This window comes from Pelodiscus sinensis, chromosome 2 (genome assembly GCF_049634645.1).
Source record: "Pelodiscus sinensis isolate JC-2024 chromosome 2, ASM4963464v1, whole genome shotgun sequence".
Classification (NCBI taxonomy): domain Eukaryota; kingdom Metazoa; phylum Chordata; order Testudines; family Trionychidae; genus Pelodiscus; species Pelodiscus sinensis.
The window spans coordinates 14,009,703-14,023,049 of NC_134712.1; the positions used below are offsets into that span (position 1 = coordinate 14,009,703).

At 41.7% G+C, this 13,347-nt stretch overlaps 1 protein-coding gene across 4 annotated transcripts in view; it reads left to right on the top strand.

Moving 5' to 3' along the window:
* DNAAF11 (dynein axonemal assembly factor 11) overlaps nucleotides 1-13,011 on the top strand; it is a 61,995-nt gene extending 48,984 nt beyond the window's left edge. For all 4 annotated transcript variants that reach the window (XM_075920119.1, XM_075920118.1, XM_075920120.1 and 1 more), the window contains one exon: nucleotides 12,613-13,011. In XM_075920119.1, the coding sequence (XP_075776234.1) occupies nucleotides 12,613-12,796 (184 nt within the window). In that variant the 3' untranslated portion in view covers nucleotides 12,797-13,011. The remainder of the gene's footprint in view (nucleotides 1-12,612) is intronic.
* The last annotated feature ends 336 nt before the right edge of the window (nucleotides 13,012-13,347 follow it).

Here is a 13,347-nt window from a genome sequence, read left to right on the forward strand (position 1 = left end):
TCACAACTCATTGACACGTACTGAAACTTATGTCACACTATTGATGTTTTAACTTTTCGTGTGTTAAAAAATGTTTTAACTAGTGAGTAACAAACTGTATAGTTTGTTATATTGCTATGATGAGTAAATTGTTCATTTTCTCATTTTCCTAGAGCCATTAATTTGTGAAGTATAATCAATACTTTAAAAATCTCCTATTATGTATGAGTAAGATGTATGCTGTGGCCAAGAAATTCTTATTTCTATTCTTTCAGCTTTTGCTGAATTACTGCAGAGCATTAGGTCCACATGATAAAAGTAGAGGAAAGATTCAGTGCAGCATGTGCTCGTTTGGAATCTACCCCAAAGCTACTAATAATTGGATTAAGGTCATGGCACACTTCGGAAATTAGACAGGAAGTTAAGAATTTTATTGCCTTTGAGCAATGAACATTTGTAGAATATTGTCACAATGTGAATCCATTTCTGTTTCAAACTGTATAATAACAAAAAGGATATTACTAGATAGCTCAGAAATATAGGGTGGAGAAAAAGAGGAGGTGTCTTGTGTGTGTCTCCATTTACTATATATTTGAGAGAGTTTGTGCATCTGTTTGTTGGTCCGTCCTTGTGTGAGTCTCTTCAAGAATTACTCCTAAATGGTAAGAGCTAGGACCACCAAATTTGGTAAGCAGCTTTCTCTTATCATATATTGATATCATGAGTAAATCACTCATTTTCTGGTTTTCCTAGAGCCATTAAGCAAGGTGAGGGGTTGGTTGTGCCAGAACAATGGGATGAGCATGGAATGTGATTGCACTTCATCAAACAAAAAGGAAGAGCTGTGATTGTAGGGACAGTTATACCCCTGAATGACCATGGGAGGAGGGAAACACGGGGGACAGTTGTAATCAAGAATGACCACAGGGGAGCAGCAAGCAAGTGCACCCCAACCACCCTGACAGCCCCAGAGAACTACAGAGGAGCCAACAACTGGGCAGTGTAGCCCCCACCACTCAGGCCAGCCTACAGGAGAGGTTCCTGCCACTCTGACAGTCCCAGAGAGCCATGGAGCAACTTCTGACCGGACATCACAGTCCCCACTGCTCCGGGCTGGCCCTGGGCAGCAGCCGATGGCTAGTTACCATAGCCCTCACAGGCCCAGGCCGACCCCAGGGACCAGACACCTCTAACCCCTACCCTGAAGCCCTCATCTCCTGCCCTGATTTCTGCACCCACACTCCTTCCTCTATGCCCTCCATACCTCCCAGCTTCCCCACGTCCCTGACCTCACTGCTATACCCCACCCCCACATCCTTAGTCCCCTGCCCTGAATAACCCAAGGAACTCTGGGTAGATCTTCTAGTTATTCATAAGACTTTTCTTACATAGAATCGGTTTTGGTATAATTTGCTGGGAAAGTTGAGTTGGAGCTGACATTTTTCATTAAGAGCCAAATTCTCCAGTCTTCTGTCACAGAGCAAAGTGCAAAATGTCCAAAGTTTAGCCAGAGGTGGCCAGTGGATAAGTAAAGTTGGAGTGGGTGGTCTATGCCAGCCATGATCTCGTCAGTTCTGCACATCCACAGGTCACAATCACTCCAGAAGTAGCAGGCCCCAGAGGAAATCCAGATCCTCAACGACAGACTTGAGCCCAGTACCAGTCTCTTTACAGACTCCAAGTCACTGGGTTATGGCACTTAGATACCAGTCTTTGCTTCTGTCCAGAGCTCCCAGACAGTACCAGCCCAGCCCTTCCCAGTACTACCCTCATACATGTTCGTGATAGTCTGAACACATCTTTGGTAGCTTACGCCTCCTTTATAGTTCTCTAGGGAATCCATCATAGGTCTTCTCTAAACCCACAAATGCTAACAGTGGATTCTTGCATTTCTCCCTGTACTTCTGTACTTATATGCCTCAATCGGGATACCATCCTGTGCCACTGCTTTCCCATATTTCATCATCTTTAGTCCTGTCTGAATCTTAACTATGGAGGAAATGAAGGAGTGATGGTTATGAATTTTTTCAAGTACCTTCCTGAGGTTGTTGCTTTCACATACTTCCCTCAATGCTTTCTTCACAGTCTCTTTATTGAGTAGTTTCTCATAAAACTGTTGCCACCTAATGATTACCTAATGATTATTGCCTAATGATTTTACCCTCTTCCACTCATATTCTTCCATTTTTAACTTTGACATAAATCACAGCTCCCAAATCCTCTATGATTCTTTGTCTAATGTTGGCTAGTCAATATATTTTTGCTCCTCTTCCTTCATTAGTAGTCCTATTTACAAGACTTCAAATGCCTGACCTTATCAAGTGCTTTTTTCAGCATCTTCTTTACAAGTTGGTATTCCTCAGAACTTTGTACTGTTCCTATTTTCTGCCATTGCTTAAACCTTTCCTCTTTCCTTGCTGCCTACTGCACACTGTTGGCACACCACCTTGTCTCCTTGTGATTGAAATGTCCTTCCTTTCATTTGATCACAGGTAGCTTACACACTTTCTGTAATACGTTTGGATGTTTTTCCCCAAAACTGGTATTATCAGTTTGGTTGTTGTCCAACCTCTATAAAACCTCATTCTTAAATCTCAGAGTAATTTCCCTATGAGCAAGCCTCCACCACTTTATCGTTTGTTCCACAGCTCTTCTTTTGTCCGTCGTTAGCCTTTTCATTCAGAAATTCATTTCAAGTAATCTATTATTAGAGTTGAGAGGCTACACAATGAAATGGTATGAGCCATGATTCAGCAGCCTCCCATCATAGAAAAACTGAGGGAATAAAAACTGATATGTCTAGATCACGTAAGACAATGAGATGTGGGATAACTTGGCCAAAACAAGTAGTTATGGGACAAAAATCACATAGAATATCTAGATTCAAGATTCTGAAGGAGGTCCTGAAGATGAGTGTCAGCTCTGAAGACACACGAGACAAGAATATTTGGAGATAAAGTACACAAGCCTCTGACCTCAGTTAATGGGACAACATGAAGAAGAATCAATCACAGATTACTGGGAACGGATTAGAGTTTTTCTGTTTTTTCTATCTGAAAGTGTCCCCTGCTCTCTCTAGCCCTCTCACACAGGAGGCATCCAAAATGTAGCTGAGTGCTCCATTAAATGTGAACTTATAATAGGAATTAATTTACATGGCATATCTTCTAAACATGCTCAAATAATTAATCCATAACACAGTCTTCTACTTAACCAATGTGCTCCAATCCACTGATGTTTATTCAAAGAAAGAGATTTATTTGTATGAAAGCCAACAAATTAGCTGTTTAATTGAATTAATTATTTGTAAATGCTAGATCTAAATACTACAGTGCAGAAAGTATAAGAACACTTAATCTCTGCTGATGGAGTGATAATGATATCAATGTGTTCATTAAGAAAACAACAAATTATACTAAGGATTATTTTAAAAACATCTCTGACATGGATTGAATGAATGTATTGTGCATACTAGTGTTTACTGTTCTTTGAATAATTGTTGACTATAAAGTTCCATCACCCCACAAAAATCATTAAGCACCATATTGTGAAAAATAAGCAACAGATATCCATAGAACACAGTTTAAATATAATATATTTGCTTACTAAAAAAATGTTCGTTCTCCATCAAGAAATGCCCCTGTGTGCTCCATTCCAGGTGTAGGTGCATCTCTGTGCCTTTGCTCAGAGAGCTTTACAGCAGTGACCATATGGGTCACACACATGCAGTACCTACCTTGTGAACCATTATTTGTTGAAGTATTGTTTGTGGAACCTGGATTCCTCAGTTCCTTCTCAACTGTCCGTGGCCTGAGGTGGAGCTCCATAGTTCCATACATTTAATTAGGGAAAAAAGAAATAGATAATGTTAGTAATTTAGATTATAGCATAGTTCTTTCACTGCCTTTCTCCCTCCCTCCCTCCTGCCCCCCTCCCCGCCCTCCTGAAAAATTTCCTCAACATATTAGCCCTTGTTACTGGAATTTAAATAGTGTACCTTGTGCACTTGCTGGCACTGAAGCTAAAGATTCCATGCTGCCTGTCCTCACTGCAACACTATCAACATTGCCACCTCTGGCCCTGTTGACCCCTTCTGCCTCTGTACTGCAGCCTAAGACTTCCAGTATCAGGGGTTCAGCAGCAGTGATAATGGCAGCCAGTGATAATAGCACCAACTCTTCTGGCACCTATATCATTGGTGCCACATCTCTTTCTGTACCACAGTGAGTTGACTGTTTCTCTTCCACCAGAGTCTCCTCTCTTTGGTACCAATGTTTCTATAACATCATCAGTCGCACATTACCAACTATCTCTGATTCCATCACAGTTCTCTAGTGACGAGAATATTTAAGTTGGAGCTATATTTTCCCTTCATCACTCTTCACCCATCAGAACACCCATAATGGCCTTACCACCTACGTCTCAATCATCTTATGACTGTGACATGCCTCCCTGGTATGGACACCCTTGGATTGAACCCACCATACCCTGTCCCAACCACTGGCCTTACTGGAGTCCTTGAGAGTCTTACAAGAGCAGACTCTCTAGTCCAGACAGTCTAGTCCTCCTAGGGAAGTGTTGAAATCCCCACCTTCACCTACACAAACTATGGAGGGTGATGTTCAGACCTTTGGGGAGACATGTCTCCCCAGACACTTCCCCACCTACCAATTCCTCCTTTTCTCCTGATGAGGTTATAATGCCTCTACCACCTACATCTGCAGATGATTTCTCCCAATTCTAGGATGAAGGTGCTGATACAAGAGCACCTAATTAGCCCCTGCCCTGTCAGCTCCAGTCAAGTGGAACAGATTGGAGATGATGAAAAGGCCAGATGCTGATCCGTGGATTGGCAACATCTACAGTCTGACAAGCCAAGGGCTGTATAGGCTGAGAAGGAGCCAGAAGTGGGGACAGGAAGTGAGGGAGAGGTCAGTCAGGGAGGGAGCTCCCTAGGCCTCCTAGCTGAGGATTGACTCTGCCTGTAAGAGGTGAATAAACTCTATAAAGACTGTATATAGTTTGGCACTGGTGGTGACACAAGCTTGGATGAATAAAGGCACAGGTGTTGCACAACCCTGAGGTTTCTTTGAGCCTGATTTAAAAGAGGGGTTGGTTGTGTACTGCGTTACACAGGACCTCTTTAAAAGAGTGGCTAACGAGCTTAAGATCACCCTACAGGAGATGTCAGAGACCTCTTACAAACTTCCTTCTCTTTTAAGGTATCAATTCTGTTATCATGTATCATGAAAATGGTCTGGCAAACGCCAGCCACAATTCCTCCTACCTTCAAAAGTGCCAACCATAAATATTGTATTCTATCTAAGGGATCCAAATTTTTTATTACACATCCAACTTCTATCTCACTGGTAGTAGAGGTAGCTCAGAATGGGACAAACAACAACAATTTAGATCTACCTATTCAGATATGCACCGCAAGAGACTAGACCTTTTTAGTGAGAAGTCTATGCTTTCTCTACATTGCAGTTCAGAGTATCTAACTGTTTGGTCCTTCTGGCCAAGTATGTCCATAAGAACTATGATAAGTTCGATTGAAGACATTCCAGAGGCAAAAAGACAACAGTTGAAATCAATAGTCTCTGAAGGCCAAACCTTCACTTGTGCAGGTGCTACAATCTTTGCTGCATGCTGCTAACACGGCAGCTAGATCTATTGCCATGGCAGTAGCAATGCTTAGAGCATTGTGGTTCACATCTTCCATATTCCCCCATGAAATATAGAATACTGTGAAAGATCTTTTTAATGAGGAAAAGCTACTTGTGGTGAAGACCACCGAGGTTCTTCATACAATGAAGGACTTGCGAGTCACACTCCAGTCCCTTGACATACTCTGCCACCAGGAGAATACAATATGGATATTCACCATACCAATGCCCAGATACCCTTTATGCATTCAATAGAGACCATATAAACAGCAACAACCACAAAGACAAAGGTCACAACGGTGGCACTCCCCTCACCATCAATGGTGTCTCCTCCTCTTGTATCCAACAAATACATTTGAAGATTTGGTCGAGGGTTTAGAAGACCTCTCATTTGCTCCAATGACTGGTACCATTATCCAATTCTTTGAGGACAATTTATACCCTTTTTACACCAAGTGGGCAGTTATTATCACCAACAAATGGGCCCTAGAAGTCATAGAATCATAGAATCATAGAACTGGAAGAGTGATAGAAATGTAGCCGTGTTAGTCTGGGGTAGTTGAAGCAAAATGCAGGACAATGTAGCACTTTAAAGACTAACAAGATGGTTTATTAGATGATGAGCTTTCGTGGGCCAGACCCACTTCCTCAGATCAAATAGTGGAAGAAAGTAGTCACAACCATATATACCAAAGGATACAATTTAAAAAAATGAACAAATATGAAAAGGACAAATCACATTGCAGAACAGAAGGGGGATGCGGGGGGGTGGGAAGGGGGAGGAAGGAAGGTAAGTGTCTGTGAATTGCTGATATTAAAGGTAGGGAGAGTGGGATGTTTGTGAGTTAATGGTATTACAGGTGATAATTGGGGAAACTGTCTTGGTAATGGGTGAGAACTGGAAGAGACCTCAGAAGGGCATCAAGTCCAGCCCCCTGCTCTAGGCAGGACCAATTCCAACTAAATCAATGCGGCCAGGGCTTTGTCAAGCCGAGACTTAAACCAAGTCACCTACTTGGCCTATACCATCACCTTCCTCTCCGTACCTCCCACCTACCCTCAAATCCATCCCTTTTCAGGTACTTCTGTTGATACAACTGATAGACAGATTTTATTTGCTAATTGTGTTAAGTTTTTTTATTGTGGGGTTTGGGATGTTATGCCCAGAACTTTGGTTGAGGATTGTAGTTTTTTGATTGAACCTTGGAGCACTGCCAGATAACAAATATATATGTATAATGTGGATATGGTTTGTATATTTGTAGTGTATGTGGACATACAGGTATGTGTACCTCTGACACCACCTTATACCTAAGCAGAATTTTTTTTAAAAAAATATGATGTGGTAGCCTGGCTCTTTTAAATGTAGTGCCACACTTTTATTGAGGCTGTTTCAGTTACCATTATTGGTTATAGGCTGGAAGTTTTGCAGTACTGCAATAAGCATTGTTATAGCGTGTCCCACAAGATTATGTCTAAGAGGCAAAACAGAAAGTTAGAGTAATGACATTACAACTGAGGCCTTTATATATAATTTTTTAATTGGTTATTACACAGTATTGTCCATTCATGTTATAGTTTATCCTTACTGCTGGTTGTTCCTTTCTGGTATAAGCTTCACTGGGCAGGAAACAGGAATAGCTAGCTTTTTTGTTTTATTGGTAACACTGCTTTGTGATATACCAGTAGTTGTTTTTTATTGATGCCATTTTTTAGATAACCTATTAAATGGACAGTAACTGATTTATTAAATATTATTGTGTTGGGATTTAATATTGGTGCCCAAACACTGAACAAGATTGTTTTGAATAACATGTGCTTCAGGATACAGTATCACTGACAACCTTCTTAAGGCACAGACCTTATCAAAGGCAGTTCATCTGATGCAAATGATCATCTGATGTTTTTCCATGGTCTCAGTCTACAAATAAACATAAAAAAGTCTACTATAGAACCTGCTGCACAGCTGGAATTAATTGTTACTTATTTAGATTCCACAACAGCATGAGCCTTGCTCCCTCGAAACAAGTTCAACACTATTCAATTTATAATAGCCACAGACCACAAAACCCTACAAATTATGGCTCACAAATGATGGGCCCTGTAATCTTTTCCATCCATGTGCAGATTTTTTTCATCCATGTGTGGAATAGTTTTTTTCTGTGCCTAGGCATGTGCAAATGTGCACCATCTATAGAAACACAAAACTGTGCTCTGAATGCTCTAAATCATCTGAGTGTCATTTGAATTTCTCCTGAATGCCCACATAAGTGCACAGCTTACAGGGAACAATGCTCACAAATGCCTACAACCCTTGGGATACATGGGTTTTTGCACATTTGTGGTAAAAAAAAAATCATGCTTCCACAAGGTTGGTTATCAACAGAATTCAAATCCAACAAACACAGCTTGAACATCCATTTGATGATGCTCAACAAGATCAAGGAATCATTATCATGATGGACTCATTCCCACAACCTGTGTTCAAATATCCCCTTCACTCAGGAACCTCCATTAGTACGTTTTATGATTGTTGCCTCCCTCCTGGGGTGAGGAGTACACATTCAACATCATACAGTCTAGGGACTGTGGTCCACAACACAGCAGATTACATATCTACCTCCTGGAACTTTCACAGTATGCAATGCCTGCCTCCACTTTCTCCTGTTGATGTACAATTGATACGTACAAGTGATCACAGGCAACATTACTTGTATGTTTTATATAAACAGGCAAGGAGGAGTCAGATCCCATTTGCTACATTCTGAAGCAATAAAGATCTGGAATCTATGCATCCATCAAATATCCACATTTCAGCTGCCACAATACCATGGCAGACTAAAGTTCTTCAGCAGATGGTTTCTTCAAGACCACAAATGGGAAATGAGCAACTCAACACTTCAGTATTCCAAGAGGGGGCCACCCATGTACAGATCTTTTTGCCACATCCCACAACACCAAAAGTCCCCTACTTTATTCCAGAGTTGCCCTGGGGAAAAATCTCCCAGTGAGGTGTGTTCTTAATCAACTGGAATGTGGACCTTCTATATGTGTTTCTACCAATTCCATTGCTCTCAAGAGTCATACAGAAAATAAGGACCAACAGGGACACAGTCATTTTAATACTCCTAAAATGGCTGAGACAACCATGGTACCCTTTTATGATTTGGATATCAGCACTCCCCACAATCACTCTTCCACTTCATCCAAATCTATTTACCCAATAGGAAGGACAACTTCAGCACCCCGACCTTCAGATGGCTGCTACATGGTTTTCCCATGACAAGCTAGCCTGCTCAGTACAGGTTCAGCAGGTATTAGTCCATAGTAGGAAGCCTTCCATATGCTGCATCTGCACACACAAGTGGAAGAGATTAATGACATGGTGCACCACAAAACATGTGGACACTGCATCTGCCCCATCCCTGTCATTTTAGACTGCCTCTTAGAACTTGAACAATCAGGACTTTCAGTTCAATGAAGGTTAGTTGAGTGGCAATCAGTGCATTCCATCACAACATCCACATTTCAGGTGGATCACCAAACAGTTCCTCAAAGGCATCCAAATATTCTATCCTGATGTGTGACCACCTATGGTGCCTTGGGACTTAAATCTTGTGCTAGCCACATTAATTGGTAAACCATTTGAACCTCCTGCAACTTACTCTTTGTTGCATCTCTCCATTAAATTATCCTTTCTTGTCATCACATCCACAAGACATGTTGGGGAGATAGGAGCTCTTATGGCTAAACCACCATACACTATATTTTTTTAAAGACAAAGCACTCATCCCAAATTCTTACTCCGGTGCACTCATCCTTCCACATCAGTGATCCTCTGCAACTTCCAACTTTCTTCCCGAAATCACATGCAAATTCATTCATGGCTATAACACACACACAGAGAATGTTAAAAGGGCACTGGCCTTTTGTTTTGACCGTACAAAATCATTTGAAACTACTTCAAAACTCTTCATTTCCATAGCAGAAGGGTTGAAGGGAGCACCCATGTCTACACAAAGTCACTATAAATGAATATTGGGATGCATTCATCTCTGCTACCAATTGAAGGGCTCCCAGCCACCACCAACCATGCGGATACATTCCATTAGGTCTATATCAATGTCCACAGAGTTTCTCAACAGAGTCCCTTTGGTGCACATTTAAAAGGATGTCTGAAAGGGCATCTGAACACACTTTTACAAACAGTATGCAATCACCCAGTGCCCTAAAACACTCAGATTGGACGAGCAGTACTGTCCACTGCTTTCCATCCTACTCTGAAGCCTCTACCATCCTAAAAGGCACTGCTTTACAGTCACCTCAAGTGGAGAACTCACAGAGACATTTCTCTCAAAGAAGAGAAGGTTACTCATCTTGATAACTAAGAGTATGTCTACACTAGCCCCCTAGTTCAAACTAGGGAGGCTAATGTAGGCATTCGAAGTTGCAAATGAAGCCCGGGATTTAAATATCCCGGGTTTTCTTTTCATCTTCCCGTCCAGGCGCCATTTTAAAATCCCCTTAGTCTGAACTAACTGACCGCGGCTACACACGGCAGTCAAACGTTAACTCGAACTAAGTCCTTAGTTCGAGTTAACTATTATACCTTGTGGAATGAGGTGTAACAGTTAACTCGAACTAAGGACTTAGTTCGAGTTAACGTTAGGTAGCCACGGGCAGTTAGTTCGGACTAAGGGGATTTAAAAATGGCTCCCTGACAGGAAGATGCAAATAAAGCCCAGGATATTTAAATCCCGGGCTTCATTTGCAACTTCGAATGCCTACATTAGCCTCCCTAGTTCGAACCAGGGGGCTAGTGTAGACATACCCTAAGGTTCTTCGAGATGAACATTCCTTTGGTTGTTCTACTACCCATCCTCTTCCCCTCTGTTTCAGAGCTTAAATAGGCTCTGTAATAGAGAAGGAGCTGAGGAAACTGCTACAACTGACCATCACTACTCATCCCTTTGGTGATAGAAATGTAGCCGTGTTAGTCTGGGGTAGTTGAAGCAAAATGCAGGACAATGTAGCACTTTAAAGACTAACAAGATGGTTTATTAGATGATGAGCTTTCGTGGGCCAGACCCACTTCCTCAGATCAAATAGTGGAAGAAAGTAGTCACAACCATATATACCAAAGGATACAATTTAAAAAAATGAACAAATATGAAAAGGACAAATCACATTGCAGAACAGAAGGGGGATGCGGGGGGGTGGGAAGGGGGAGGAAGGAAGGTAAGTGTCTGTGAATTGCTGATATTAAAGGTAGGGAGAGTGGGATGTTTGTGAGTTAATGGTATTACAGGTGATAATTGGGGAAACTGTCTTGGTAATGGGTGAGAAAGTTCAAAGACTTGTTAAGTCCTTGTTGGTAAGTGTCGAATTTTAACATGAATGACAGTTCAGAGGATTCCCTTTCAAGTGCAGATGTAAAAGGTCTTTGTAGCAGAATGCAGGTGGCTAAGTCATTTAGAGAGTGTCCTTTCTGGTTAAAGTGGCAAGAAACTGTTTTCTCTTTGTGATCTTGTCTGATATCTGTTTTGTGGGCATTAATCCTTTGGCGAAGTGTCTGAGATGTTTGTCCAATGTACATAGCAGACGGACACTTTCGGCACATGATAGCGTAGATTATATTTCTGGATGCGCAGGAATATGTGTTCTTGATCTTATAACTCACTTGGTTAGGTCCAATAATGGTATCAGCAGAATGAATATGTGGACAAAGCTGGCAACGGGGTTTGTTGCAAGGGAAGGTACCAGGGTTGGTATTAGTGTGGTATGTCCTGTGGTGGTTGGTAAGAATCATCTTGAGGTTAGGTGGTTGTCTATAGGAGACTATGGGTCTGTCTCCCAGAGCCTCTTTGAGTATGGTATCCTGTTCCAATATAGGCTGTAGTTTATTGATAATGTGTTGGACAGGTTTAAGTTGGGGGTTGTAGGTGAACTGTCTGGCAGTATTCAGCAGCGGCTGGGAGCATATAACGTCAGACCATTGGCTCCTAGAGATTGTTCACCATGGGTACCATCCATTTTACCTTCCTGCACACTCCACAACACTGTTCCCCATCCCTCTGGAACCCTTCTCATGAGAGTTTACTGTGATAGTGAGAGCCATAGAACCAATACCTCAAGATCTATGAGGTAAAGCACTCTACCCTTGGTATGTCTTAATACCCCAAAAGGATGAGGGAATGTAGACCCATATTAGACCTCAGAGCTCTTAATGAGGTTGTCAAAGCTCAGTAATTGAAGATGGTCACTTTAGCAACAATCATTCCAGCATTGTAACAGGAAGATTGGTTTGTAGCCCTCAATCTTCAGGATGTGGATTTTCACATCTGAGTCTTATCAATTCACAGACAATTTCTCCTATTAACCCTGGGACAAGATCACTACCAGTACAGGGTACTCCCCTCTGGGTTATCTTCGGCCCTGACAGTATTTTCCAAGCTTCTCTCAGTGGTGGCTGCCTACTTAGGTTTGCAATGGACAATGATTTATTCTTACCTGGACGATTGTCTCAGCCCTGAGAGGGGATACTGCTTGGGAGTCAACTACAGTGGAGCACCCATAGGAACACTATTTGAAGAAGAACCCCCTAGTGGAGATAGTGCTACATCAATAGGAAGGTGTCTTTGATTGACATCACTACTGCCTCTCATGGAGGTGAAATATCTATGCTGATGGGAGAAGCTCTTTCTTCAGTGTAAGTAGTGTCTTCACTAAGCTGTACAGAGGAGCAGCTTCAGAGGTACAGCTGTGCCACAAGCCCCAAGACACTCTTTTGAATTAGCTATTGGTTCACAGTAGTGATATTTCTTAATCCTCCCACTGAAGTCAGTGGTAAAACTCATAATGGCTTCTATGGGTAGTGGGAAATGTGGGAAGCCGTTCCAAATTTCTGTTGCCACATGTAATGTTGTTAGGAAGATTTATTTATAACCATCTGTTCTCTTTTTTACAGGGAACAAGTTGAGAAACTAGAAGTGGATCCTAGCAAATATTCATTCCCTGATGTGGCAAACATAATCCAAGAAAAGGAGCGAATTGGGCAAGGACCTATTAGGCTGCAGCAACAAAAGGTTATAGACACTAAACCTAGCTGTATTGACTTTGAAGATAACCAAGATGTTCCACCCTTAATATGAAATGTTACTGTAGGGTGCTGCTGTTTGTTGCCCATGTGACCCAGAGTTTGCTGGAGCAATTTTCTTTGTTCAAATTTTGCATCTGCTAAGGTTACAAGATATGTTTACTGCTCTTACTTTAAACTGACTTTTGCTATACTTGTGCTTTATCTTGCTGCTGCTTCTTGTTATATCAGGAACAACATGCCTTTAATAAATTGTTTTCCAGTTCTGTATTTATATAGTGAATGGCTTGAAAGCCCTGATTAGTATTGGGGTCCCGTTGCATTTGGCACTACATTTGGCCAATTTAAGATGAGATGTCAAATGAGTGTGACAAACAATGGGAGGAAAGAATAGGGCAACAGAAATAACATCATCTGATTAGACAGGCTGAACCACATGGTGCTTAGAAGTCCCTAATGATTCTTCTGCTTTCTTCCCTTTTGTGCAGAGCAATAGCAGAGTTCATCAGTTGGTTATGTAGCACGTCCTGACACCTCTACATTCTTGAGTTCAGAAAAGATTACTGGGGCCTGCCTTTTCTCATTATTTGCCCTATTTTCCATATC